This window comes from Peromyscus californicus, unplaced genomic scaffold (genome assembly GCF_007827085.1).
Source record: "Peromyscus californicus insignis strain IS unplaced genomic scaffold, ASM782708v3 Scaffold_15__1_contigs__length_86483966, whole genome shotgun sequence".
NCBI lineage: Eukaryota > Metazoa > Chordata > Mammalia > Rodentia > Cricetidae > Peromyscus > Peromyscus californicus.
The window spans coordinates 83,415,502-83,442,442 of NW_026294447.1; the positions used below are offsets into that span (position 1 = coordinate 83,415,502).

A 26,941-nucleotide genomic window follows, 5' to 3' on the forward strand; every position below is an offset into this window, starting at 1 on the left:
TCTCACATGTCCCGTAGACGTTTAAGATTTACATGGCCAAATATCTTGCGGTTGGACCTCAGAGTCTGGTTACCTCCTGTCCCTGCCATCTTGGTAAATGCTATTATCTTGCTCAGCTTTGCTCAGGCCATAAGCCAAGCAGTCTACCTTATTCTCCCTGTTCACCCTGCCCATACAGTACTCAGTCTATCAACAGATCCTTGCAGCCCCATCTCCAAATTAAATCTCAGACTGTTCACCTGCCTGCTTCATGTCTACCTTGTGATCCTGGCCATTACCATCTGTCACCTGGATTTCTGGAACTTTCTCTCCCTCCATTATTGCTTTTACCCTCATCTCCCCCTTTATTTTCTACATAGTGACCATCATGATTCTTTTAAAAATATGAATCAGAGCCGGGCGGTGGTGGCGCACGCCTTTAATCCCAGCACTCGGGAGGCAGAGCCAGGTGGATCTCTGTGAGTTCAAGGCCAGCCTGGGCTACCAAGTGAGTCCCAGGAAAGGCGCAAAGCTATACAGAGAAACCCTGTCTCGAAAGACAAAAACAAAAACAAAAAAAAAATATGAATCAGGTTGCATCATCCCTTTGCCTGGCTTGTCGATGGCTTCCCACTACCTAGAATAGCAACTAAAAGCATCTAAACCCTTGCCATAGCCCCTAAATTATAACACCATTACTGCCTGCTTTTTGGATCTGCCCCCCTCAACATCGAAGCTCCTTTCAGGCCTCCATACTCGTTGCTTTCTCTGTCCGAAACTGCCAGATCTTGGCCTATTGACTTCTGCCTATGCTTTGGGCATCTGTTTCTCAGCTCAGTACTTCTAAAGTGGGCTCCACCCACTTCCCATAACTCCCCCTCACTTCCTACCACGTCGTCTTGCATTGTTTCAGAACATCTGTCCCCATCTGAACCACTTGTCCCTGTGTGTAAGTCCCTCTCTTCCAGACGAATGAGGATGGAAACCCCACCAAATCGCCTTGTTCCTTTGTAAAACACTAAGTTCTAGAATGTTGAAGGTTGCCTAGTGCAGAGGATGATGACTGTTCTAGTCTGCAAGCTGAACTCTTAGGGCCTCGGATTAATAAACGAAAACTTGCTAGAGTGATCCCATTCTAAAGTGATAACATTAGGAACCTTGGCAATATCTGGGGACCCACAGGTTAAAGATAATTTTCTAGGGAAGTAGTTCAGCCAGGAAATTATTTGCTACTCAAGCATAAGAACCTACATTTAAGAAAAATCAGGCATGGCAGTAAGAATGTATAATCCCAGTGCTAGTGAGGCAGAAGCCAGGCAGATCACTGAGATTCACGACCCAGCTCAGCCTAGTCAGCAGGCCTCGGGCCAGTGACAGATACTGTCTCAAAAGACAAGGTGGAGCTCAACTGTAGAACCAGAAATTGGGTCCTTGTCTCCACAACCATATGTATGCATCCCCCCTCAACATATATATACCTGCATATGCACAGACACACACACACACACACACACACACACACACACACACACACACGCACACACACACACACACACACACACACACACGCACAGATGGCTCTCTAAGCTGTGCAGAAGGTTCATTCAATGAATGAGCGGCCATAACTAGGACTAAGACCCAGGCTTAATTCCACTTCCGTGTATTTTGTCACACTGTGGGTGGAGAGATGCCATGGCTGGGAACCACCTCAGTTTGTGCTCATCTTCCTGGTGCATCATTACACTCTCCTCTTCCTGAAGTGCCCACGAAGAATTGACCAGTGGTGACTTCTCTACAGAAGGAAGTTGTGATAGAGTCGCCACTGGTCACCTAAGTAAGTCTTCTATCTCTCCAGAAGACTCTCCCAACTTCTCATGAAGTAAGTCAACTTGGCCATCCCATCGACTGAAAAGTTGTGAATGCAACTCTCTTGTCTGGGCACCATCTGACTTTCAGCTCCTTTTTATTGTTTTATAAGTGTTTCTAGAGACCCACACATGAAACTTAAGTTTTCTCGAACAGCCTCGCTATTGGGTGACCCAGTTAGGAAAGCCACGTGATGAATACACAAAATGACTTTGTGGATTTGCAATGTAACCCTTTGGTTTTGCCTTTGTAGGATCCAGGCTAAAATCCCGGGTACCAAAAGGCACACCGAGTAGACGGATATCCCAGGAGGAGCGGGCCGTGGATGGGGGTGTCTGGAGTGGTATCAGCTCTCTTCTTCCTCGTTACTGCAAATTGATTGTGTCCCTTTCCCAGTACCATAATCTTAGAGGCAAACTTTCAGACAGGTGTTTTCAGGCTCTTCCCGTACTCTTAGGATATTTGCGTCCCTTGTGTCAAGCACTGAAGTATAGAGAAAAGTGTGTTAGATGTGGTTTTTAATTTTGTGTTGCTAAAAAAAAAAAAAAGTGCATGATGGTGAGAGCCCACGTTCTCCTTCCTTCCCTGTTCTCCTGCAATGCTCCCGTAGCTTCGATGTCCCTGTGGCTAGGCCTTTCTTGCCAAGTGCGCTGACACAATAGTGGCGATCGCTTATCATGTCCTTGGGTTGCTGGTTTGGATTCATCTTTAATAACACTATATAGAATTGTAGGCCAATGTTTTAGCATTTTTCCAACACACACAACATAAAAAAAAATAATATGAAACAGTTGACCGTACATATGGTAATCAGTTTTGTATAACGTACAAATGATTAAATGAAGAATAAATCCAAAATGAACACACAGTACTTTTATTGTATGGGATGGCTGTGCTGATTTACATGTATGGTAACTAAAAGGTGCCAGCATGTTGACTTTATTACAATTTGTATTACTTTCTCTGTAGTTCCTAATGGACTTAATCATGGACTCTGGATATTTGCACTTATGTACTTGATACTGAATGCATCAATAAATGTTACTAAATGTAGACGTTTCTCTCTGTCTTGTGGTGATCGCTGGAAAATGCAAAAGCTGGAAAAGACATAAAGAGGAAGTTCCTTGAGGATGAGTCAGGAGAGCTGAGGCCAAGTGTTCAACTTGCTCCCATTTCCCGAACTACAAGGTCCAGCCCCAGCTTGGGTTACAGCTTTGTTGTGTTAATAATAGAAATCACCCCGAGACCCTGCACGTACAGAGCATGATGTCAAAGTCCACACTTTCAGTTCTCACCATGCTAAGTTTTCAAGTGATTGAACTCTGCTTCTTGTAAAGATTCATTTGCAATTTTGGGGAAGAGGGAACAGGGTTTCATGTAGCCCAGGCTGGTCTCAATTTATTATGTTACAAAATATGGCCTTGAATTCCTGATCTTCTGGCCCCTATCTACCAAGTGCACACATCGTAGGTGAGTGGCACCATGTCTGGTTTATGTGGTACTGGGGCTAGAACCCAGAGCCCGTGCATGCTAGGCAAGTGCTCTACTGGGCTTCATTCACTCGGCAAGTCTCTACTGGGCTTCATTCACTAGGAAGTGCTCTACTAGGTTTCATTCACTAGGCAAGTCTCTACTGGGCTTCATTCACTAGGCAAGTCTCTACTGGGCTTCATTAGCCCCACTTTTGTACATTCTATTTCCCAAAGAGGAAGAGATGAGATAGCAGTGATTGAAAGGAGTATCAATGGAAGGAAACAAGGAGACATTGTGTGTAAAAAGCTGTCCTTAAGCATTACAGTTGGGTCTAAGAAGCATTTATTTAGCAAAGTGGCATAAAACCAACAAGGGCTGCTTGATATCATGGAAACAGCCAAGAAGCTGGCATCTCAGTGTTGGGGGTAGGAGGGCAGTGCCTATGTGTAAACACTAACTAAACAAAGAAGGGTATGACATCAGAGCTGCCATTCAAGCTCCAGCCCAGAGAACGATGCTTAGGGAAGCAGAACTGCGTGGCTGGGTTCTGAGCATCACCAGAATGAAGGAGGAACATGCAGGAGGTTTCAAGATGAGGAAGAGCATGGCATCCGCAGAAAATGGTGAGTAGTAAGCCAAGCTGGGTGGGAGGTGCTTGTGGGAACGACGATGCCAAGTAAATTCCTTCACAGAAAGTAATGAAGGATTTGAGGCTTTAGGCTTTAAGTCTGAGTCACTTGAACACAGCGATGAGGCCAGACACTGGCGATTGGAAGAGTATGGGAGATCACTGTAACACAATTCTAACACAAACCGGTACCAATGGAGCCATGATAACAAAGGAAGGGAGGCGCTCAGCATCTCCCTGTCTCCTGACTAGCATGTCAGTCACCCAATGTGCAGGGTGCAGCTAAGACATAATGCAGAGGATGATTTGACTGGTTGGTGATTGCCTTGAGGTAGAGTTTAGCCCTGAGAGTGGCCATCTGATTAGACCTCACACCCTAGGCAACTCATTGGCCTCACTCTAATCCCCAGAACTTTCTATGACCAGCTGAGCAAGAGAATCCATCATTTTCCAGATGGAGAGCCCAGAAGAACCAGCTTGGGGAGGGATAATCAGCTTAAATTGGTGCCTGGTTACTTTTTAATGTTCAATGATACAGAAGAGGATGATTTCTTGGCGAAGCTCATATAACTCAGTCCCAGAACATGTGTTTACCTGTGTGAGGACCTGGCTTCACTCTCCAACACCCAAAGGAAAAAACAAAACAAAGAATACATTCATAAATAAAAGGATTTAGTCTTTCTGTAGGTTTCCAATCTCAGGCCTTTGGGAAGATGATTTCTTAGAGGGGTTTTTATTGTGCGGAACTGGCCATCAGTATTGCCTGTCATGGTATTTCATTTCTCCAGCTTGTCTAGAATTCCTTGCGCACCTTATTAGGAGACTCCATGGTGGTGAGGGTGAAGAAGATGCCCGAGGGAAAGGCCAGGCTCACAGAAATCGTAGACACGGACAGAAGATTAGATAGGACTTTGGGCACTTCCCATGCTGTCATAGACAGGAAACATTAGCCAAGGTGATGCTGGAGGGTTGGATAGTGTGGAGACCCAGCGGACAGGTGAGAAGAAAGGAGAGCCACCAGGGAACCCAGAGTGAATGAGACAACTCCCCATTCCGACTGTGAGCCATGGAAAACCTGGACTGCCTCTGGAGGAGCTAAGTGGGTGGGTGTGGTATTCTTCCTGGATCATCTCAGCAACAAAGGTGGTGGGACATGACACATCTTTTGCTCTTCCCATGCTCATATTTAAATGGGGGGCGGGATATTCAATCACACCTACATCCCATCTGTAAGCTGTAATTCAACTGAGAAACACGTCATTTGAATAAAGATCACTTGGCCATTTTTATTATTGATGATCTTCCTTGATTACAGCTAGAGTAAAGCTTGCCATGATTTCTACCCACCTGCTGCCAAACAGTGCTCCTCTTCAGAGGAGGGAGGCAGGAAGCCCTCACCGGAGGGAGGAAGCCCAGCAACGTATACCTTTCCCCATTCTCTGAACTACCATCAGAAATTTTGGGGGGCACTGTACTCAAGAGATTACTTAGAAGACTAAAGTTTAAGTGGTTCAGCTGATTGGTGCTGTTTCCTTCCTCCTTCCCTGGTCGGACCCTTGTCAGAGCTTCTAGTTTATTGTTCTCTTGTTGTTAAAACACGTCAAAGACAAACAAGGAGCCTTGGCATGCGAATTCCCCTGAGGACAAATTACCATTGCACATGAAGCCCCTAGAGTGAAGCCACTGTGAGGTAGACAAACAGCCATTTTCTCCTGTGGCATTCATCAAGCATCCCAGAAATTGGCAGTGTGCATTCTGTTCAATGCCTACACCCGAGTGCCCTAAAGTTACTGGAGAGTTTGCCCCAAGATAATATCCCCAGGGCAAATGTATCTTGTCTTCCTTTTTGTTCTTTGTAATATAGCTTGTGCTTTTCTTGTTTCTCTGGGTAGGAAAGAACAGCTTTGCATGTGATGGCATGGGACATGTCCCCAACAGAATATGCAGCTCTCCAAGGATGCCATTGTGCATATTATGGTATGTGCATATTATGGTATATGCATATTATGGTATATGCACGTTATGGTATATGCACATTATGGTATATGCACGTTATGGTATATGCACATTATGGTATATGCACGTTATGATAGGCTATCTAAGCTAGCCCATCTGACTTCCCAACTTGAAAATTCTGGAACAAGTGTTTCCTCCTGGCCTTTCTTACAGTTTCTCTTGATCAAAATATCTCTACCTTTTTCTGTTATCTCTGTCTCTGTCTCTCTGTCTCTCTGTCTCTCTCTCTCTCTCTCCCTCTCTCTCTCTCTCACACACACACACACACACACACACACACACACACACACACACGCACACGCACACGCACACGCACAAATGGGACATATTTTTAAATTTTATTCTTTAATCTCCAAGTTGAGTATTCTACGGGATACAGCTAAATTATTATCCAAGCTGTATACCTCATTTATTAGTCTGGAAGGCTATTTTGAGGCTACTGAGATGAAAAGTCTTAGAACTAATACAGTGTCTTCCAGCCAGGCACTGCGTAGAATGGGCTTCTTAGAAACAACTGTAACTAAAATTTCAGAACCCCGCAAGGGCCTGTTTTACTTTCCTGATCTGAGGAAACTGGATCTCAGTGTTCGCCCACTGCTCAAAGCTAAAGCAAGGACTGGGAGGTCTGTCTTTCTGATTTGTAGGGTGGGGTCCGTGCACGAAGCCTTTGCTCCCCTCCACTCCAGTCTCTTCAGGTGAGGAACCATGTTTCCTCTTTGACAGCTGTAGGAGAAACCCACTAACATGTACGAACACTCAGGGGCACTTATTGGAAGAACATCAGAGTCTACGGGTTTAACTGCAGGGTTTTTCCGAAGCAATTTTCCCATTTGGACCTTCCCAGCTAAAGAGGGTTGAATGTGGGTGTTATATAACAATCCTGCTGTGAACAGAGATGGGAAAGTGCAAATCTTAAGGAGTTTTATGTAATGGCTTAATTTTATATGCACCGTCCCCCTGATGTAGAACACACATCCACACTGCAGCAGGAAAAGAAGCCAGAGCAGGGAAAGCATGGTGACATCACTCATTAATTCCAGATGCCCATGATCCCTCAGAGCTGAGAATTCTTTCTCATAACCTGAAATCTGGCTGATTACGAGTTTACCCTTTTCAAAGGCTCATGAAGTAATAATTTTGGTGTAACAATCAACTCACAGACTCAACTTTTATGTACAGTTTAAGATGATTCAAAGAAGTCCGCTGGGGGTCTCCCAATGTTAGGATGCCAACTTTGCCTACTGACTTAGTGGGCTGGGTTTTTGTTTTTAATTGATGGCTATAGTGATATTTTGGAGGCTGGGCTTTACTCTGTAGCCAAAGCTGGCCTCAAATTCACTCTTCCTGCCTCAGCCTCCCAAGTGCTGGGATTACAATTGTGACCCTCACTTTTCACCTCCATATTTTCTGTGTACACAGTTTTATGTCAACTTGACACAAGCTAAAGTCATCCGAGGGCAGGGATCCTCAGTTGGGAAAATGCCTCTACAAGATCCAGTTGTAGGGCATTTTCTTAATTAGGGATTTATGGGGGAGGGTCCAGCCCATTGTAGGCAGTGCCAGTGGTCCTGGGTGCTATTAAGAAAGCAGGCTGAGCCGGGCGGTGGTGGCGCACGCCTTTAATCCCAGCACTCGGGAGGCAGAGGCAGGCGGATCTCTGTGAGTTTGAGGCCAGCCTGGACTACCAAGTGAGTTCCAGGAAAGGCACAAAGCTACACAGAGAGACCCTATCTCGAAAAACCAAAAAAAAAAAAAAAAAAGAAAGCAGGCTGAGCAAGCCATGAAGAGAAAGTAACACCCCTCCATGGCCTCTGCATCAGCTCCTGCCTCCAGGTTCCTGACCTGTGTGAGTTCCTGTCCTGACTTCCTTCAGTGATGGACTACGATGTGGAGCTGTAAGCCAAATAAACCCTTCCCTCCCCCAAACTGGTTTTGGTCATGGAGTTTCATCACAGAAATAATAACCATAGTTTAGGACATTGGCTTAGAAATGATATTAGTTTGGTAGATCCTGAGAGATGCCTTTTTTGTATGTGTTTTTCCCTTTCTAATAACACCTGAATTGTAGATTTTGAACTCTATGCTTTTAAAAATTACACATTAGAAATTTTTCTATCATCTCTTCAACAATATTTTAAGTATTATGATGCCTGCCTTTAACATTAACTTGTCACAAATTAGAACCACCCAAGTGGGAAACCTCCACCGGGGAGCTATTGTGATTGCCTTAAATAATTGTGGAAGGCCCACTCCAGATGTGGACAGCACCTTCTGGTTGCAGCCCAAAGAGAAAAGGTCAGGGCAGAAGGAAGGTTACACACCCTTTCCTCCTTTAGACTCCCTGTCGCAGCTGATTTAATTTACTACTGCTGCTACTACTGATGCTGCTGGTGGTGGTGGTGATGGTTGTGGTGATGATGGTGATGATGATGGTGATGGTGGTGATGTTGGTGATGTTGGTAGTGATGATGGTGATGTGGGTGATGATGATGGTGATGTTGATGATTGTGGTGATGATGGTGATGATGACGATGATGGTGATGATCATGCTACTGCTGCTGCTTCCATAGAACCAGGATTTCTGGGCTTCCATCATCAACCGAGGACCAGTGGCTCTCTTGGAAACCTTTGAGTTCTGCACCAGATTGGGACTGCTGGAGGTACCTGACCTCCTAAACTGAGCAACTACGGGTTTCTCAGACTCTTCAGTGTGATTCAGCTGTTGTTTCTATTTCCACATAAACTGATTTAATAAATTTCATACACACATCTATGGATTATATCTATTTTATTAGTTCTGTCCCTCTAGAGAACCCTGACTAATACAAGCATCTATTACATGAAGTTTGGTCCTGAGCACCTGTGTGGAAAAGCCAGACCAGAGGTACACACTTGTAATCCCAGTGCAGAAGAGACAGACAGGAGGTCCCCTGAGGCTTGCTGGCCAACCAAGTCTAGCTGAACTGACAAGTTCCAGGTTCAGCGAGGACCCCTGTTTCAAAATAAAGGACAAAATCAATTGGGAAGATACCCAATGTTAACCTCTGACTTCCATACCCATGTACACACACACACACACACACACACACACACAATGAAGATGAAGAGGAGGCAAATTAGGTTTAAGGTGAAGGGACATACCATAGTCAATATATAGATCACTCTTTTAAAAAGTTTCTGTGCTTGGCTACTTTTCATTGCTAGAATGAAATGCCCAAGGCTGGGTATTCATGATGAAGAAGTCTCACCAATAATTTTGGAGGCCCTGAGTCCACACAGTACAGCATTGGTCCTATTTGAGGGCAGGTGTTCTTGACTATCACATCACGGCACATGTCCCTACCATAGCAGAAGCACAAGAGGGGAACATCTCATCACCAGGAAGAAGGGAGGGACCTGTCTTGCCACCTTACCAGCGGCCCCACTTGTTAAAAGATTCACCTCTTCATTTCTACCACACAGAAACCAAACATCTGTTGGCGAATCCCTGAAGGTTACACCATATCCAAACCACAGCATTTGGTAAGGAAGGGAAGGTGAGGCACAGATTGAAATAGAGCAAGCTAGGTCTGAGGTCAGAGGTTCACACGTGTGGACAGGGAGCTGACTGAGGAAGGCTCCTGAGGGGGTGGGGAGGAGTGTGAACCAGAGCTGCAACAGCTTGTTTGTGTTTCCACTCTCCTCCCAAGGAAGCTGCAGAGACAGTCAACTGCATCCACGCATGGTGGTCCTCCTGTGTTTCCTGGCATTTCGTAAATTTTAAAAAAGAGAGAGACTTTTAAAGTCAAGTGGGAAGTTTGCTTTATAACTTTACTGGGTTACCTTCGTATGAATAATCCAGTCTGGTATACACTTTAAGAATAAGAATTCAGAGAAAATACAAAATAAAGAAAACTGAGAATCCTTTATACCTAGAGTCTGAGCATTGGAAACATTGGTGAGACTGGGAAGGAAGTGTTTAAAATACCATTACTCGCCTTTCTCAATGAGGATGCAGCCTGATTCACGAGCCGCTTCAGACAGGGATTGTTGCTCACTGCAACACACTGGCTGTTTCTGGACCAGTTTAATTGCTGATTACTTGGCAAGTATAATCCCTGTAGTGGACACTTTATCCTACCATGAAAATGTTATCTCTGCCAGAAATAAGCAGCTGCTGGCAGGGGGTAGCCCCCACTTTCCCGGTGGAGGAAGCCACTGCGGGTCTGTCTGCAACGGAAAACCCACCCTCTTGGTTTGAACTCAAAGAAGGCTCTTCCCAGTGAGTGTATGGTGAACCTCGCACAGCTCTGGCTGGGAATCCCACTTCCCCTCTCATTAGCCCCATGTTAAATTTAATGTAATTTTCTTTTCAAGAAATCATTGTATCAAGTACCCCACAGAGCTGTGATGGGGCCATGGAAGTTGCTGCTGTGTGAGAATGTGACGCGCTCTGCAGGCACATGCAGTAGGTATGGCTCAGCCCTGCTTGCGCGGAAAGACAGTGGGTTGAAAGGAGTGCGCCTTTCCCTACCTCAAGGCCATTTTCTCAAGAACAGGAACCAAATCCACCTATGTGTTTACTTAAAAGGCTAGTTAGAATATTTCGTGTACAGTAAAACCCAACATATTGTAACTGAATGTGTCAGAACTGAACTTTTAGAGAAAGCCAAATTGCTCAGTTCTTAGTTGCTGGACTAGGGAAAGCTCTAGAGAAGAGAGAACCCAGGGACAGACAGTTGACATCTCCAGGTGCCCACCTTTTCTTTCTCCTCTTTCTCATATTTTTCCTCTTCCTGACCCCTCTAGAGTTCCATCTGACCTCCTTCAAGGTCCCATCCCTGGTACCACCGATAGGTCTTTTTTGGCACATAAATGCTCTGTGCTGGACCTAATACCCAGCCTTGCAGACACACAGCGAGGGTCAGAACCGATGAGTCTGGTGCCGGTTCGGGTGTGGCCAGGCCCGCGTCTTTTAGTAGAGCAGTCTATTGTCTCTCTGTGCTGAGATTCACCTTGTAGGCAGTGACCGCCACCCAGGAGAACTGGCATGGACATGAAACCAATTTCCCATTTGTGTTACTGCAGCTGTTGGCTGACAAAATTGTCCCTGAGGTTTGAATAACAAATCAAGACATGGCGGAAAGTACAGTAGCATTTGCATCTCAGAAAAACGCTTATTTTCCATTAACAGAAGGCAAAGATGGGAAATGCGTGAGGTGGGAAATCCTTGGCAAGTGTTCTGTGATCAGGATGTCTTTCATTCTGCTTCGTGTTCACAATCCCAGGATACAAATTTCCATTTCACTCATGAAGAATGAATGCAAAGAGGCAAATTACCTAAAACCATTAACAATGATGTGGCCCATAGTTGTTCCAAATCCATTGGGTCACTGAAAACAAATATTCATGAGAGAAAATTGAAGCGAGTCTCCTAGCTGAGTGTTATGAACGCCGACATAGCCTGTCCTTCCTTAGAGGTACCTCGCTTTCTTCCATGGCACAATTTTGTCGGGGTGCTCCTGTTTGCTTCACTGTTAACCATCTGGGACCACCTAGGGCACATGTTTCCTCTGCCATTTTGCCACAAATAACCACATGCTAGAGTCACTGTAATGGAGAACTGAAGATAGGCACTTTTTTCATGAACTTGTTTTAATTAACAAATTAGAGGGTTCCATTAGAGCGTCTTCATACATATGCGTCGCTACACTCTGGTCTAATTTGTGTCAGCTGCCATGCCTCCTGCCCCAGCTCTTGTTGACCTCCTTCCTCCCCCAAATAGGTCTTCCTTCTGATTTCATGTCAAATCAATCAAAACACCTCAGATGCTACCAGAAATCCCAGGAGCAGGGATATTCAAATATATAAACACCATACAGAGACCTGCCAGGCGTGAAGCCAACCAGAAGGCTTAAATTTGGGAGATACACTAGACACAAACTCCCTTTCTTTCTTTCTTTCTTTTTTTTTTTTTTTTTTGGTTTTTCGAGACAGGGTTTCTCTGTGTAGCTTTGCGCCTTTCCTGGAACTCACTTGGTAGCCCAGGCTGGCCTCGAACTCACAGAGATCCGCCTGCCTCTGCCTCCCGAGTGCTGGGATTAAAGGTGTGCGCCACCACCGCCCGCCTACAAACTCCCTTTCTACTCAGCCTGAGACACTTCATTGATTCCTTCTCAGTTCCGAGGGAGCCGTGAAGTCACAGCTAGCTTGGAGTTGACCTTGAGGTTAAATGTGAACTTGGTTGACTCCTGTAGAGATTCCCCAGCTCCCAGTTTGCCTGAAGCCTCTTGATTCCTGTCACGTCTGTGGAGATGACAGTGAGAACTCATTGTTCTAACTCCTGTCCTGGGTGGCCTTGTGATTCCATTCTGGACACCGAGACAAGGAAACATGTGAGATGCTAGAGAGATGTCCTTCCCCTGAAGAGAGGAACGTGGGACTTTCACACCTGAGAATTTTCTATTTCCCTGCATTGTACAAGTGCAGACCTTTGTACAAGGGCTGCAGCAACCATCGATGATCGTGAAGGGAATAGGCCTGAAGATGGGACAACATGTAGATAGATAGATAGATAGACAGATAGATAGATAGATAGATAGATACATACATACATACATACATACATACATACATACACAGAGAGATACATAGATATATAGATAGACACATAGATACATAGATAGATAGCTAGATAGATAGATGATAGATAGACAGATAGATAGATGATAGATAGATAGATAGATGATAGATAGATGATAGATAGATAGATAGATAGATAGATAGATAGATAGATAGATAGATAGATAGATAGATGGAACGAACAGAAAACACTGATGACGCACAGGCTGATGTGCTAGACTTGCAGGGCTTGGAGTGCAGATGGCAGAGACTTAGTTTGCTACAGTTCTTCCCATGAAGACCTTGTACCTGTGCATGTTGTGTGTGTGTGTGTGTGTGTGTGTGTGTGTGTGTGTGTGTGTGTGTGTCACACGCGCGTGCACACACACACACACCAAAGGACAACCTTGGGTGTCACTCCTCATGAGCCATCTACCTTGTTTTGGAGACCTGAGGAACACGGGTTAGGCTAGGCTAGCTGGCCAGCAAGCCCCAGGGATCTTCCTTTCTCTGCTACACCACCGTGACAGGCTTTATGCCTAGGTTCTAGGAATTGAGCTCCGGTCCTTACACTTTTGCAACGAGGACTTTGCTGCCTGAGCTGTGTCCCCAGACCCTTGTGTAGTGCTCTTTTAATTTCAGGTTCTAACTTTAGTTTAATGAACATTTATTGTATGGTTATACAAAGAAAGAGCCTTGATTTTTTTTTGCTAAACCATCTCTTAAATTGTTCAGAAGTATCCATTTATTATATTACATAAAGACCAATAATTAAGGATACACTTGAGTTGGTTTGAGCATATTGGCAGAAAATGAGCTACACATGGAATTTTCATGAAAAAAACAACCCAAGTTTTTCTTTGCTTTACAGCTTCAGAAATATCAAGCTTGTCTATAGCTCCATGCATCTTGCTCACTGAATTCTAGCTTAGGAGGGGACAGGTGTTGCGGCACTACAACCTGGATCTGAAATGCCACATGTTTTGAAATCTTAGTCCTCAGCCTGTGATGTTACTAGGATGTGGTGGGACCCATAACAGGTGGCACTCAGCAAAAGGAAGTTAGGTCACTAGGGCGTGCTCTTGAAAGGGATTCTGGGACTACCCTCTCACTCTCCATGTCCCCCTGTCTTACTACAGACCAAGTGACCATGGAACCAGCCAACCACGGGGCCAAAGCTATGAGTGAAATCAGCCCTTTCAAATTCCTTCCAAATCGATTGTCCAATGCATCTTATCACAGCAGCAGATAGATGGCATGTCGGGCTTTCAGAAATGCTTCATAAGATTGTGCCGAGACAGGCACAGAGTACTATCAAGAAATACTGGCATACAAAGTTTGGAGTTTTATTCAGGATAATTGAAGCACAATAAACTGTAATGAACCAAAGCTCCAGTGTGGTCGATTCTGCCATATAAACACCGATAGGATGACCATTCCAATGAAAATAGGGAACATGCCCACCTCACTCAAATGTTCCCTTAGATATGTGCGTGCAAATGTAAGAAAGAATAGCCATTCTTTCTAATAGTTACAGTATTAGTTTAGTATAAGACTTTTGGTATTTCATGTGTGTTAGTATTAGTTCAGATAGTCTCTTCAACAATCCTATGAATTAAGAGCTATTATTACTTCCACTCCTTTAGAGCTATGAGTGGCATTAGTAGAAGCCACCAGTCTTAGGAAATACTCCATGCTGTATTTTAATCCACCAGGAGCCATGCTCTAAACCACATAATGGCTTGCTTCCTAGGTTGTTCCACGACATGGGTGACCCCAAGGTTACTTAAAAGCAATGTCTCAATGCACATCATTTTGGACTACATATTATTTTTATTGTTTAAAATAGAACTTTACATCTGTATCATCATACATGCATAATGATACATGTATGCGAAAATGTCACATTTTTGTATACTAACTAAAATTTTTAAATAAAATAAAATGACAAGTTCACAGTACATCCTTGGGCACAATTGTGGTTGGTTCCTTTAAGAACCATTCTGTGGACTGAAGATATGGCTCAGTCAATATAATGCTTGCCACACAAGCATGAAGTTCCGAGTTTATATTCCCAGTGCTCACATAAAAGCTTGGCATAGCAGTGTGTCCCTGGAATCCCAGAACTGGGGAGGAAGAGACACAGGAGGTTCCTGTGGCTTACTGGCCAGCCAGTTTTAGTCAAATGGGCAAGTTCCAGTTTCAGTGAGAGACTCTGCCTCAAAACATAAAGTGGAGAGCTACTGAGGAAAACCCCCAACGCTGACCTTTGGTCTCCACAGGAAAACTATACAAATGCTTGTGAACTTGCATGCACACATGCATGCACATAGAACCATTCTTGATGAGTTATTTATTATAAGCTGACTCCTCATACAATGTTTTAAGTTGCTCTCCAGATAGGGCATAGAAATTCACATTCTCAGTACCAACACTTTGTCATTCTTTTGAACCTCAACTATACAATGTAAACATGAGCGCACTGTTTTTATTTGAGTGCTAGTGCAGGTAAAAAATTTTGATGTGCTTCTGGGACAGTTTTATCTTTTATAAAGTGTTTCTTCATGTTGTTTGACCAGATTTCTAGTTCAAAATTTAGAATAGTTCCTTTGAAAGGGTAGCATTAATTTCATGAAAAGGACCCATGAGCTAAGGAAGATGCTGGACATGTTTCATGAAGCATGTTCAGAGAGAATAAAATATTACAGATAAGAAGAGAAATAAAAGATTAAAAAACTAGAAAACCAAAAATATCTCCAAAAGATGGGGAGGACGCTGATAGTCCCTTAGGGATCAGCCTGGATTTGTAGACAGTGAAGAGCGGTGACGTAAATGGGGTGATGAGAAGGAAGAATATAGAGGTTGGATCAGAATGGTGCAATGTGCATGTGTCCAGAGGGAGCTGTCAAAGGAAATGTGCCACAAGGATAATGTAGACCAAGGGGAAAATGTCAGAAAACCACCACAACCTGTATGGTTTTCACATGCCCACCACCATGACCCTGGATGGTATTCACATGCCCACCACCATGACCCTGGATGGTACTCACATGTCCACCACCATGACCCTGGATGGTATTCACATGCCCACCACCATGACCCTGGATGGTACTCACATGCCCACCACCATGACCCTATATGGTACCCACATGCCCACCACCATGACCCTGGATGGTACTCACATGCCACCACCATGACCCTATATGGTACCCACATGCCCACCACCATGACCCTGGATGGTACTCACATGCCCACCACCATGACCCTGGATGGTACTCACATGCCCAACACCATGACCCTGGATGGTACCCACATGTCCACCACCATGACCCTGGATGGTACTCACATGCCCACCACCATGACCCTGGATGGTACCCACATGCCCACCACCATGAGCCTGGATGGTACTCACATGCCTACCACCATGACCCTGGATGGTATTCACATGCCCATATTTTCTGCTGAGCTACTGGAAACTGCTAGAATTCTGGAACCATCTCCTGCAAGCTCTCAAGTTCCAAACCTGCGGACCTGAGGTCCATTGCTGCTGGAAACAACTGCACCTCTAAACAGAAAGCGTGGCTTCCCCACCCTCTAATCTCTTCCTAGTGTCTCCTGTTGGTTGAACTTACCCAGAAATCCAAGATCACAAGAGAGTTTGGGAAACAGGCCTCCCAGGCTTCTTGTATCCATCAAAGAGGAGATGGCAGAGACGCAAGAACAGATCTGAATATAATTAGAATAACTCCAGCAAAAAGAAAGGGCTGAAGACAGTGCCCACAGCCAGGATAAGGCTCTCCTGGATGGAGAAAGTCTAGGTTCTGGAGCTGGTTCAGCTGTTGTTGATATGCTGAGGCCTCCACCAGACACTGTAGCATGATGGCAGATGGCAGGCTCAGGGCCCTCCCCTGGAAAGTGGGTCCAGACACCCGTCTCAAAGGATTACAGTGGTTATGTAGGTCACTGGAGGGGAAAGTACTCAGAACAGGGTCTGAAACATAGTAAGCACCACATAGTTGGCAGCTAACGATATTACAGTCAGTAAGACGTCAGTTTCAACACCTGCAAAGAAACCTTAGGAACGGAACTTAAATTGCTTTGCTTGTCTTTAGCCAGGCAGAATTGATCGTTACATTCAACACTGAGCCTGTGTCCCTGTCATCAAATAGCTCACGCAAGGATAAAAGAACTACGGTTCAAGGCAAAATGTTTTCAGAAACAGTCCTTGGAGGATAGAAACCAAGTGTAATGACTCAGTGGACTCCTCTTTAGATCCAGAGTTATCTTCCTATGGCCTCGGAAATTTCACTTTTTCGCCCATGCCTCAGTTTCTACCTCGGGATAAAATGGATATAATAAGCCTGCCACATGAAGTCACCGTGTAGGTTAAGAGAGCTACTATATGGAGAGGCTTGAGGCGTTCCAACGTGGTCCTGTGGTTCCCCAAAGTCTTGTGCAAGAAAGATATTGGAAACGGAACATAAAGGAGTAGCTGAAGAATCATCTAACCAGGACCTCTTATAAGGGCTTTGGTGGTAAAGAGAACCGGAAAAGGATCCCACTACAGGTGGGGGCCACAAGGGGGCGCCTGGAGATGTTAGCGTCATCGTTGCCCCTGGCAACCGTGGTCCTCAGTCTTCGCAGCCAGCGTTGGCCCCAGCAGCAAGATGGCTTTGCGCTCCTGGACCCCCGATAAGGGGTTTATCAGCGAGAAGATGGTGCGGCCAGCCTCGGTCTCCACCAGCCTCTCCCTGGAGTTGTGCACCTTCCCCGCCACCCTGGGCTCCTCCGTAGCGACTGCCGCGTTAGAGCAGCTCCTAGTTGTGGGTGAGAAGTTCTACAGACTCCGGGAGTCACATCCTACTTGGAGATGGTGACCTGCTCCACTCTTGGCAGGAGCCTGGGCAGGCATTCATCTCCTGAAACTAGAGCATCCCTGGCCGGGGTCTAGCCTTCTGGGGGTCTAGTCTTCTGTTCCTCGTTGGTTGGGGACATGGGAGACAGGGAGGGGCTAAGTGTTCAGCGCACTTGCCCAAGTGCATTTAGGGTGAACTAAAGTGATTTGGTGTGTGTTTCTGGCACACATGACTTTATATGCAGTGTGTGTGTGTGTGTGTGTGTGTGTGTGTGTGTGTGTGTGTGTGTGTGTGTGCGTGTGTACATATGAAACCTTTTAAACCCACATTGCAGACATCTCAGCTTTTTCAGCATTTGTAAATGCTTATTGCTATTTCATCTATTTGAAATCTCTTCTTCCTGTCATAAGATGAATTTAGTGAGTGATTTTCTTTAGGGATAATAAAACAATAGGAAACATATTCAAAGGAAATTCATAACGTTCACTAGACATTCAAAATAGTATAAGGTTCAGCATTTGAACCAGATCATAGAGGCTGAACCAAGCAGGATTGGAGCAAATCCGTTAAGAGATTTTAATATTCTAATCTTTTCTTTTCCAGAAAAATCTCTGCAAGGTGACTATTTCACTTGCAATGAAGAAATTAAAACCTTCCTTAAGGACATTATTGTCGCTGTTAAAAAACTGGTACTGTATTATCTTTAAGATCTTTTTCAGACTTTCCCTTACACCCGCATTAACCCTTAACTGAGGAGCGACTCTGCTCAAGTTGCCTAAATATGTGAACAGAGAAAATATTTACCCGGAGTTAAAAATATTTTTTCTTCAATTTGCCAACCAACATCAATATAGACTCCTGCTCAATTTTTTAATGCAGAAAACTGAGTTATGAGGCCTGTGTCAAAGATGAGGACAAGCCCAATTAGGAAAAGCCACATGAGTGCTGAGAGAGCTCAATTAATAGGTGGGCCATGTGGGCAAAAGCTTGGACATTATATGTAAGCAAGGTTACAACCAACCAACCAAAAATATCCATCAGCCTAACAACCTACTACCAACAACCACCACTAGGCAGGGGTGGGGAGTGGGGGATGGAGGGGTGGGGGAATCATTTGTATGGTTACTACCATCACTAGACAGGTTGGGGTGGGGGTTGGGGGGATCACTTGTATAGTAACCACCATCACTAGGTGGGGAGGTGGGGTGGAGGGATCACTTGTATGTTTACCACCATAACTAAGCAGGATGGTGGTGGGGATCATGTGTATGGTTACCACCACCACTAGGCAGGGTGGTGGGAATCAGCTACCTGTAACAATTCCCTTCACAACTGGTAAATGATTTCTTAACATCTGCTTCACTGAAGCAGGCAACTGTGTTGTGAAAATGTCAGAAATTCTATCTTTATATAGACCTGCCCCTAGAGAAGCCAGATAAAGAAACGTTCTAAAATTTCCTTCCGAAGTATCGCAGACACACCTATTCATCATCTTTAGATGATGCTTAAAATGCTGTCTCGGCTGAAATAGTAGAGTCTTTATTCGATTTTTAAAAGTAGTGAGTACAAATGGATTATTTCACAAATGTCTAAGAAGGTAGAAAGGGTGTGAAGTGACCTCGAGTCCACAGATGGGCAGCTTATCATTATAATAAAAATTTATATTTTATATAAACATGTAATCACAACACAGAGCCACACTTCAATATTCCTCAAGTGGACCCATAAGAGCTTTGCTGCCCAGCATCACTGATAACTCTCCTGGTTGCTTCTTCCTTTCAGTTACATTTTTCTTAGTATATATAGAAGTCAAGATTTTCATTGTGGCCAATTAAAGAATCTAGTCTCCATCCACTTAATACCTGAGCCATGAAATCTCTCAAGTAGCAGACATAAATCCCTCCATTTAAAAAATTGACCAATACTTACTATAAAAGTAATACACATTTACCCTAGGCATTTTACAAAATAAATAAATAAGCAAAAGTAAAAAAAAATAAAACCACCATCAATTCTACTACCTTCAAATATTCGCAATTAACTTTTTTACTTTCAGAGTACAGGTGATACCTGCATTGAATTTTATTTTTTGCAGAAAACGTCCTGCAGCTTGATCTTATGGAGGCATTTTCTCAACTGAGATTCCCTCCTTTCAGATAACTCTAGCTTGTGTCTAGTTGACATAAAACTAGCCAACATACCACCACCCAACATACCCCTCTCCTCCACAGTTGACATGAGGTTGAGCTTTGGCAGTGAAGGATACTGGGAAGTATGGTAGAGAAGGAAGATTCTTTTTAGGTCCCAGTGTTCAGCTTGGCAGACCCTCTACTGTGCATGATAGTGCACACAATTATGCAATCTGATTTTCAGTTGGTAAAGTGCAATAGAAGTTTCTCTGGTCCCAAATAGCTATATCTTTATTTACTTAAAAGATGGTTTTTGAATCTTTTTATTCCTTTAAATACATTTGTACCTAAAAACAAATGAATCATCACTCACAATACTGTTTAGATTTATAGATATAAGAAAAGATGTGTTGTTGTTGGTTGTTTTCTTTACTCTTTTTTGGGGGCCTGCCACCCAGCTCCCAAATAAATCACTCAAAGAGGCTTATTCTTAATTATAAATTGTCTGGCCTCAGCTTGGCTCATTTCTAGCCAGCTTTTCTTAACTTAACTTATCCTGTCTACCTTTTGCCTCTGGGCTTTCCCCATTTTCTTATATGTATTCTCTCTCTCTCTCTCTCTCTCTCTCTCTATATATATATATATATATATATATATATATATATATAGATATAGATATAGATATAGATATAGATAGATAGATAGATATAGATATAGATATATATTAAGGGAGAAAGCATTGTTCTCTTTATTCCTGCATGGGTATTTACAGGGAAATTTTATTTTTTTTAGTGAGTTACCTTCCTAGTATTGCCCTTCTTGTTGGAATCTTTCCATTTAGATGAACTGAAACTGGATATAGGAAATAGGTACACAGAAGGGGGAAAGTTCTGAGTGAAAGAACCAACAGGAATTAAGAAATACATCATCAGTGACAGATTAAAATCTGATTGTAGATCCTCATCTTCCCCGGCCATCTCTGCCATGTAAAAACAGCAGCAGGCGATGTCTGGTAGAAATGACATTTCAAACCCCCCAAACAGAGAGACCCTTTCTTAGGAAAGAAGCATTGTTTTGATGCATTACCCATTTAACAATGTAATTTAATATTTTTTTTCAGGTGGAAATGAGAAAAAAGACAATTGAGCTTCTGGAAATTGAAAGCATAGAGCTGAGCAGACTCTACTTTCTGCTGGAGACTGTGCCTGACAGCATCAACAGGGAGCTGGAAGGTACTTCTGAGGTCATGAGCTGCGGGGCTTCAGGGTCTCCCACGGGAAAAGAGAGCCAAGTGCTTTTGAAATAAGGATTTAATAGTTGTGCTAATATAAGCATCAATAGAGAGATTCTCTGATGTGAACATTGTGATCCGTAGCAACTCCCCATTTTATTTTAAGTGGAATGATATACTCTATAGAAATTTAATTTGCATAATTTTGCAGCTAAATTGACTAAGAGATGGATCAACCCATTTCTGATGAATAGCTACACAAATAAGTTAGGTACCATGGATATCCTCACCCACATTCTACTTTTTGTTTATGTGACGTTGGCAACTCTAGGTTCTTCATATAAGCAGTCTTGTTATGATTGGCTTATTTCACTTAATGAATGTCTTCAAGATTTAGTCATATGGGAGTCTGTGTCGGGATTCCTTCCTTTTTGAGGTTGAATAACATTTCATGGTATATATATCTACCACACTTTGCTTATGTTTTGTGTGCGTCTTCTGACTTTTGGCTGCTGTGAGTAATGGTATTTATGAACCATGTCTGAATGCACAGATGAGCTCCACCTTTAATTCTTTTGGCTCTATATCAAGAAATGGAATCGCTGGATTGCGTGATAACGCTGCATGTAGTTATAACAAGCCAGCCATCATGTGTAGCCACCAGCAACGCACAAGGCTTCATTTCCTCCACATCCTTGCCAACCCTTGTTATTTTGTGCTTTTGTTTGTTTTAATGAGACCTACTCTATCAGCATTAATTAGAATCTCACTGCAGTTTTAATTTGAACTTTTCCAATGATTAACGTCCTTGAGTGCCTTTTCCTGCGTTTGTTGGTTATTGCTGTATTTTCTGGAGAGGACTATCTACCCAGGCCCTTTGTCGTAATTGTCGTTGTTGTCATTGTTGGGCTGTGGAGTTTTTATTACTCACAGTGTTAACCTCTTACTAGATATATCACTTGCAAATACCTACTCCAGAGCTGGCCTTGACCCTCTGTGGATGGCGACCTTTGAGGTAACCTTTTAGTTTGATGGTCTAACTTATCTATTTTTTTCTATGGCTATGCTTTAGGTGTTGTATCAAAGAAATCATTCCCAAACCCAATGACATAAAGATTTTAACTGAGCCTGGAGAGATGGCTCAGTAGTTGAGATCACTTGCTGCTCTTGCAGAGGACCTGGGTTCACTTCCTAGTTCCTGCACGGCAGCTCACAACCATCCGCAACTTCAGTTCCAGGGGATCCGATGCCCTCTTCTGGCCTCCATGGGCACTTACAAGGTTTACATAAACTCCCACAGGCTCACACATATACACGTAAATAAAAAAATACATGAATTAAAAAAAAAAAAACTGGCCGTACCCCATCCTTTCCTCTGAGAGTAGCTCTTAAATGTTTGATTTGGACTTTATGGTACTGGAGATCAAACCCATCCCCCCCTATACACACACACACACACACACACACACACACACACACACACACACACACACACACACACACACACGTGAGGAGCATCCCGTTGGCAAGCCACACTTCCAGCCCCTGAGAAATTTAAACCTTTAGCTCCTACTTTCAGCTCTTGGAATCATTTTCACTTAAATGTTTGGTGTCAGGCCAGGATCCAACTTTATTTTTCCAGCTGCAAGAAGCGTCAGCCAAGACTCGTGACTGAGTTCCTCTCTAATAATCAATCACCTTGAGCAGGGAGAGTAGGCCCCACCATGTGACAGCCCCTCCCTGGGTCAGAGTTTGTCCAGTGATCAGCCAGTATGGCCCTCTTCTGTCACCCAGTTTGACTTCCCCTCCACAGTCTCTCCACCTCCAGCCCACCAGAGATACTCCTGAAAGCATTACACATCTTCCACACACAAACCTTAGAATCTGTTTCCCAAGGAGCCACCTTGAAAGAACAATTCAAATAAGAAAATAATGTTTTGTTTGCTTGTATTTTATCTTTTAGCTTTGGTTGCATTTGTTAGTTTTATCCATGAACCCCAGGCTGGCTGTTGCACTTCCCCAGTGCTGGGGTTATAGGCAAGTGACATCTCCCCTGGCATAAAACATCTATTTCAAAGACAGATGTACCAATTATCCACTTACTGATGCTCAATTCTAAATCTGCATTTTGATGTCCACTTGACAATAAGGGAGATGAATCTTATAGATCTTTTATCATTAAAAGCAGTGGGGGCAGGAACTCAAGCCAGGCAGGAACCTGGAGGCAGGAGCTAATGCAGAGACCATGGAGGGGTGCTGCTTACTGGCTTGCTCATCATGGCTTGCTCAGCCTGCTTGCTTGCTTGCTTGCTTGCTTGCTTTTTTAAAAATTTATTTATTATGTATACAGTGTTCTGTTTGCATATATCCCTTCAGGCCAGAAGAGGGAGCCAGATCTCATTACAAATGGTTGTGAGCCACCATGTGGGTGCTGGGAATTGAACTCAGGACCTCTGGAAGGACAACCAGTGCTCTTAACCTCTGAACCATCTCTCCAGCCCCCAGCCTGCTTTCTTATAGAACCCAAGACCACCAGCCCAGGGATGTCACCACCCACAATGGGTTGGGCCCTCCCCAATCCTAGTAAGAAAACGCCCTACATTTGAATCTTATGAAGGTATTTTCTTAACTGAGTTTCACTTCTTTCAAATAATCTAGCTTACACCAAGTTGACATAAAACTAGCCAACATCCTCCCACCCCTTGCTAAGTGACTGATGTTCAGCTTTGGCAGTAGAGGACACTGGGAAGTATGATAGAGAACGAAGAGAGGTTTTGTTTAGGTTCCAGTGTTCTGCTTGGCAGATTCCCTCCACTGCACATGATATTGGCAAGCCTCAATCCTACAAGGACCCACTGCTTTCAATGCCCAACACATCCCCATTACCGGAACCTTTTGGACGGTTTCACAGCAGTGCCAAAGAGAGACATAACCCTGTGGAGAGCTTCCCTCGACTTTCCTTGAGCAATTATGCCCCATTTGTGTGAACAAGTCCTCTAGCACTCTAGAGAGATTTCCAGAAAATTCCAGCAGCCCAGCATTTCCTGCATCTCTTTGCCATCCCACAGAGCACAGCTTTCTAGAGAGGGCTGTCCCATCCGGCTGGAGCTACTACTTCTTTGTTACATTAATCTTTGGCTGTCATTAGCAGCACTTTTAAAGAAACTTTTGTTGCTGAATTTTCTTTGAGAGTTCTGTCCTCCAACTGTATCCTAACTGGTACTGTGGGTTATATAATAAAGCAATATACTTAGTGTTACATTAGTTGAGACGGAAAAGACAATGATACATGTGCACAGGGGAAAAAAAGACTTATCAGAATCTGTGTCAAAGGGAGAGCTAGAAAAACGTTCTGGTTTGCTTTCTTTAGTTGTCTTTCTTTTCTGGATTGGGTTATATTTACATAAACAGAAAAAAATACGTTCGTAGGAAAAATACACCTCACATTAGCTTGTAAGGTCCTTGCTGCAGGCGGTCTGTGTAACTGAGAGAGTTTACCTGGCTTTATAGCAGCATCAGAAGCAGCAAGGGAAGATTTGATAGAAAACTCAGAATCTCCAGGCATCCTCCAGACACTCCGCTCGGCAGCAGGGCCGGCTCTTGAACAGGATTCCCTGGCCATGGCGATGTGTATTTGAGACCCAAATTTGAGACATGTTGTTACCACAAACAATTTAACTAGAGAAAAAGATACACTGGGATTGGGGGTAATAGCCTGAATCTCTAAGGGGAGCTATCAACTAGTTGCTAGGGAAGTTGTTATGTAAGTGTGTTGACCCTTGGCCAACACCCGGAATAACCCTCTAAAGCAGTGGTTTTCAACCTTCCTAATGCAGTGACCCTTAAATACAGTCCCTCATGTTGTGGTGACCCCCAACCATAAAATTATTTTCATTGCTGACTTATAACTGTAATTTTGCTACTGTTATGAATTGTAATGTAACTATCCGATCTGCCACCCCTGTAGGGGTCACGACCCACAAGGTGAGAACCACTACTCTAAAGGCTCGCATGCTTACACTGATTTGATATTTATTTATGGATAATTAGTTCCGTATTGTATTGGGTTCTCCAGAAAGGAGAGTCTTGAGGTAATGACTTTTGTATCATTATAGTTTTAGGGTGTGTAATCCAAAGAGGAGGGTGGAATAAAGAACCAAGACAGCAAAGAACAGAAAGTCAACACAGAGCACATTACATTATTACAGTAATTACAATGTTGCCTGCAGCTAGCCACCCTTAGTGATGAGAACATGCTCCAATAGTTACTTCTCAATAGCATCTGCTGCTGAGAAGGAGGAAATAAGCGCTCATACCCTGCTTCCTTTTACAAGTGTTCCAACGTCTGTCCCTCCTCCTGAAGTTCTGTCCACACATGCATCGGTGTGGTGCCTAGAACAATCCTGTGGAAGGGACAGCGGGAATCCTAGGCAGGAGATAACAGTGCGGGGCGGTGGGAGTCATTTGCTGCCAGACTCTGTCCTGTGAAGCTTTTCGGAGCACTGAAGCTGGTTACATCCTAACAGTAGCAGACATCAGTAAGACTGAGATGGGCCAAACAGCTGAGTACAGAGTGACTGGTGAAGAAACATAACGAAGAGAGTATATCAGTGAAAGGCAGTTCTCTTCGGGATAGGGCGAGCATCCTCTTCCTCAAATGACAGCCATGTTTCCACTTGCTTTTAAGAATGTGTCCGAGACGCTCGCAAACTCAATGTTTTGGAAGTGAATCAAATGAGAACCAAGGTGGAGAGGATGGATAATGAAGTTGAGTTTCTAAAGAAGAGAATAAGCGATCTGAAGGAGGTGAATGAAGCTCTGGGGTAGGTCACTCTTAATTCAGTCTTTGAGAGATTGGGAATGTTCATTGGCGAACTATACGCTTCCTTCCAAGGCAACTCCCAAGGTCGAAGCTGACGTTGCTTTTAGTTTCTGCTTTTATAGAATTAAGAATGCAACCCCACCCTGCTCCAAGGCGAGCCCTCTTGTTGGAATTATATTATATAAGTACATATCAATCCAGTTCTGTTCTATCCAGTGTATTTCCTTAAAGGTCTTGCCTATAATCTACCAGAAGTTAGTTCTAGGGTTTATAGAGTTAATGGAGACCATGTGTGTAACTCCCTACAGTCTGAGATCTCCCAGCACCCTTTCATTATTCCCGAGCTGTTGCCTTGAACCAATACTTCATCCTATGGGCCTCATTTGCTCCATCTGTAAAACAGGATTCAGAACTCCTGACCTAACCTAGCCCAGAAGAGGAAAATTTATTCTAGAAGGAGAAAACAATAAAAGATTTGCAGAATAACTCATCACTGAGCAAATTTGCAGGGCCAATTCATAAGTATCAGCATGCTGGTATTCCATATTGAGAAATTTTTAAAGAACCTCTCACAGCACAGGAGTTGGTTCACAGGGACTGGTAAGATCTCAGCGTCCACAGTCTTGCTTCCCAAACTAGGGCCTCAGAGCACTTGCCCTGGGAGATAATTATGAATGAGGCTCATAATTATATGATTGGGGAATACTGAATACTGACTATTCTTACTCCTCCCAAGGATTCACAATGCATTTTATGCATGGGCTGTACTAACCACCATTTCCAGAGATAGCTATAAACTAGACTATTTCTAAACCAACAACCAGAAAGAAATAAAAGACGCAGCCGGATACACCTGCTCCAGTAATTTTGGGGCTTGAGTGAGCATCAGGATCCTGAGAAGGCTTGTTAAAACACAGACCTCTGGGATTTGGTAGGTCTGGCTGGTAGTAGGGTTGGGATAAAGATCAACATTTCTAATAGATTCCAGGTGATGCTCATCCTGCAGTTCCATCATGATAGGGGAATCTCTGCTGTAGATAAATCTTCAGGGAGAGAGAAGTGCAAGTAGAGGGTGGTGGATTGATGAGACAAGACTATAAATCTATAATCACCACTTGTTCTTCTACTTTTCAAAGGAAGAGCCATTATCCAGGTCCTCACAGACTCTGGTGAGTGACGGTGAGACCCTACTGGCTCCTGCTCACTGCTGGGAAACTATAGACTATGGAGGTCTTTGGGTGTCTTTTCCCTGGGCCTGCATCCTGTCTGTGAGTGCCCACTTCTCAAATCGCCACCACTACCACTGCCACTTCTAACACCACCACCTCTACTACCACCAAA

The 26,941-nt window shown here is 43.8% G+C and overlaps 2 protein-coding genes across 3 annotated transcripts in view; both read left to right on the top strand.

The window, feature by feature from the left end:
- Positions 1-2,898, top strand: part of Rtn1 (reticulon 1) — a 221,446-nt gene extending 218,548 nt beyond the window's left edge. For both annotated transcript variants that reach the window (XM_052739626.1, XM_052739627.1), the window contains one exon: positions 2,099-2,898. In XM_052739626.1, coding sequence (XP_052595586.1) covers positions 2,099-2,141 — 43 coding nt within the window. In that variant the 3' untranslated portion in view covers positions 2,142-2,898. The remainder of the gene's footprint in view (positions 1-2,098) is intronic.
- A 14,331-nt stretch (positions 2,899-17,229) lies between these two features.
- Ccdc175 (coiled-coil domain containing 175) overlaps positions 17,230-26,941 on the top strand; it is a 67,292-nt gene continuing 57,580 nt past the window's right edge. The window contains exons 1-4 of the mRNA XM_052739634.1: positions 17,230-17,389; positions 18,022-18,107; positions 20,668-20,779; positions 25,466-25,601. Coding sequence (XP_052595594.1) covers positions 17,230-17,389; positions 18,022-18,107; positions 20,668-20,779; positions 25,466-25,601 — 494 coding nt within the window. The remainder of the gene's footprint in view (positions 17,390-18,021; positions 18,108-20,667; positions 20,780-25,465; positions 25,602-26,941) is intronic.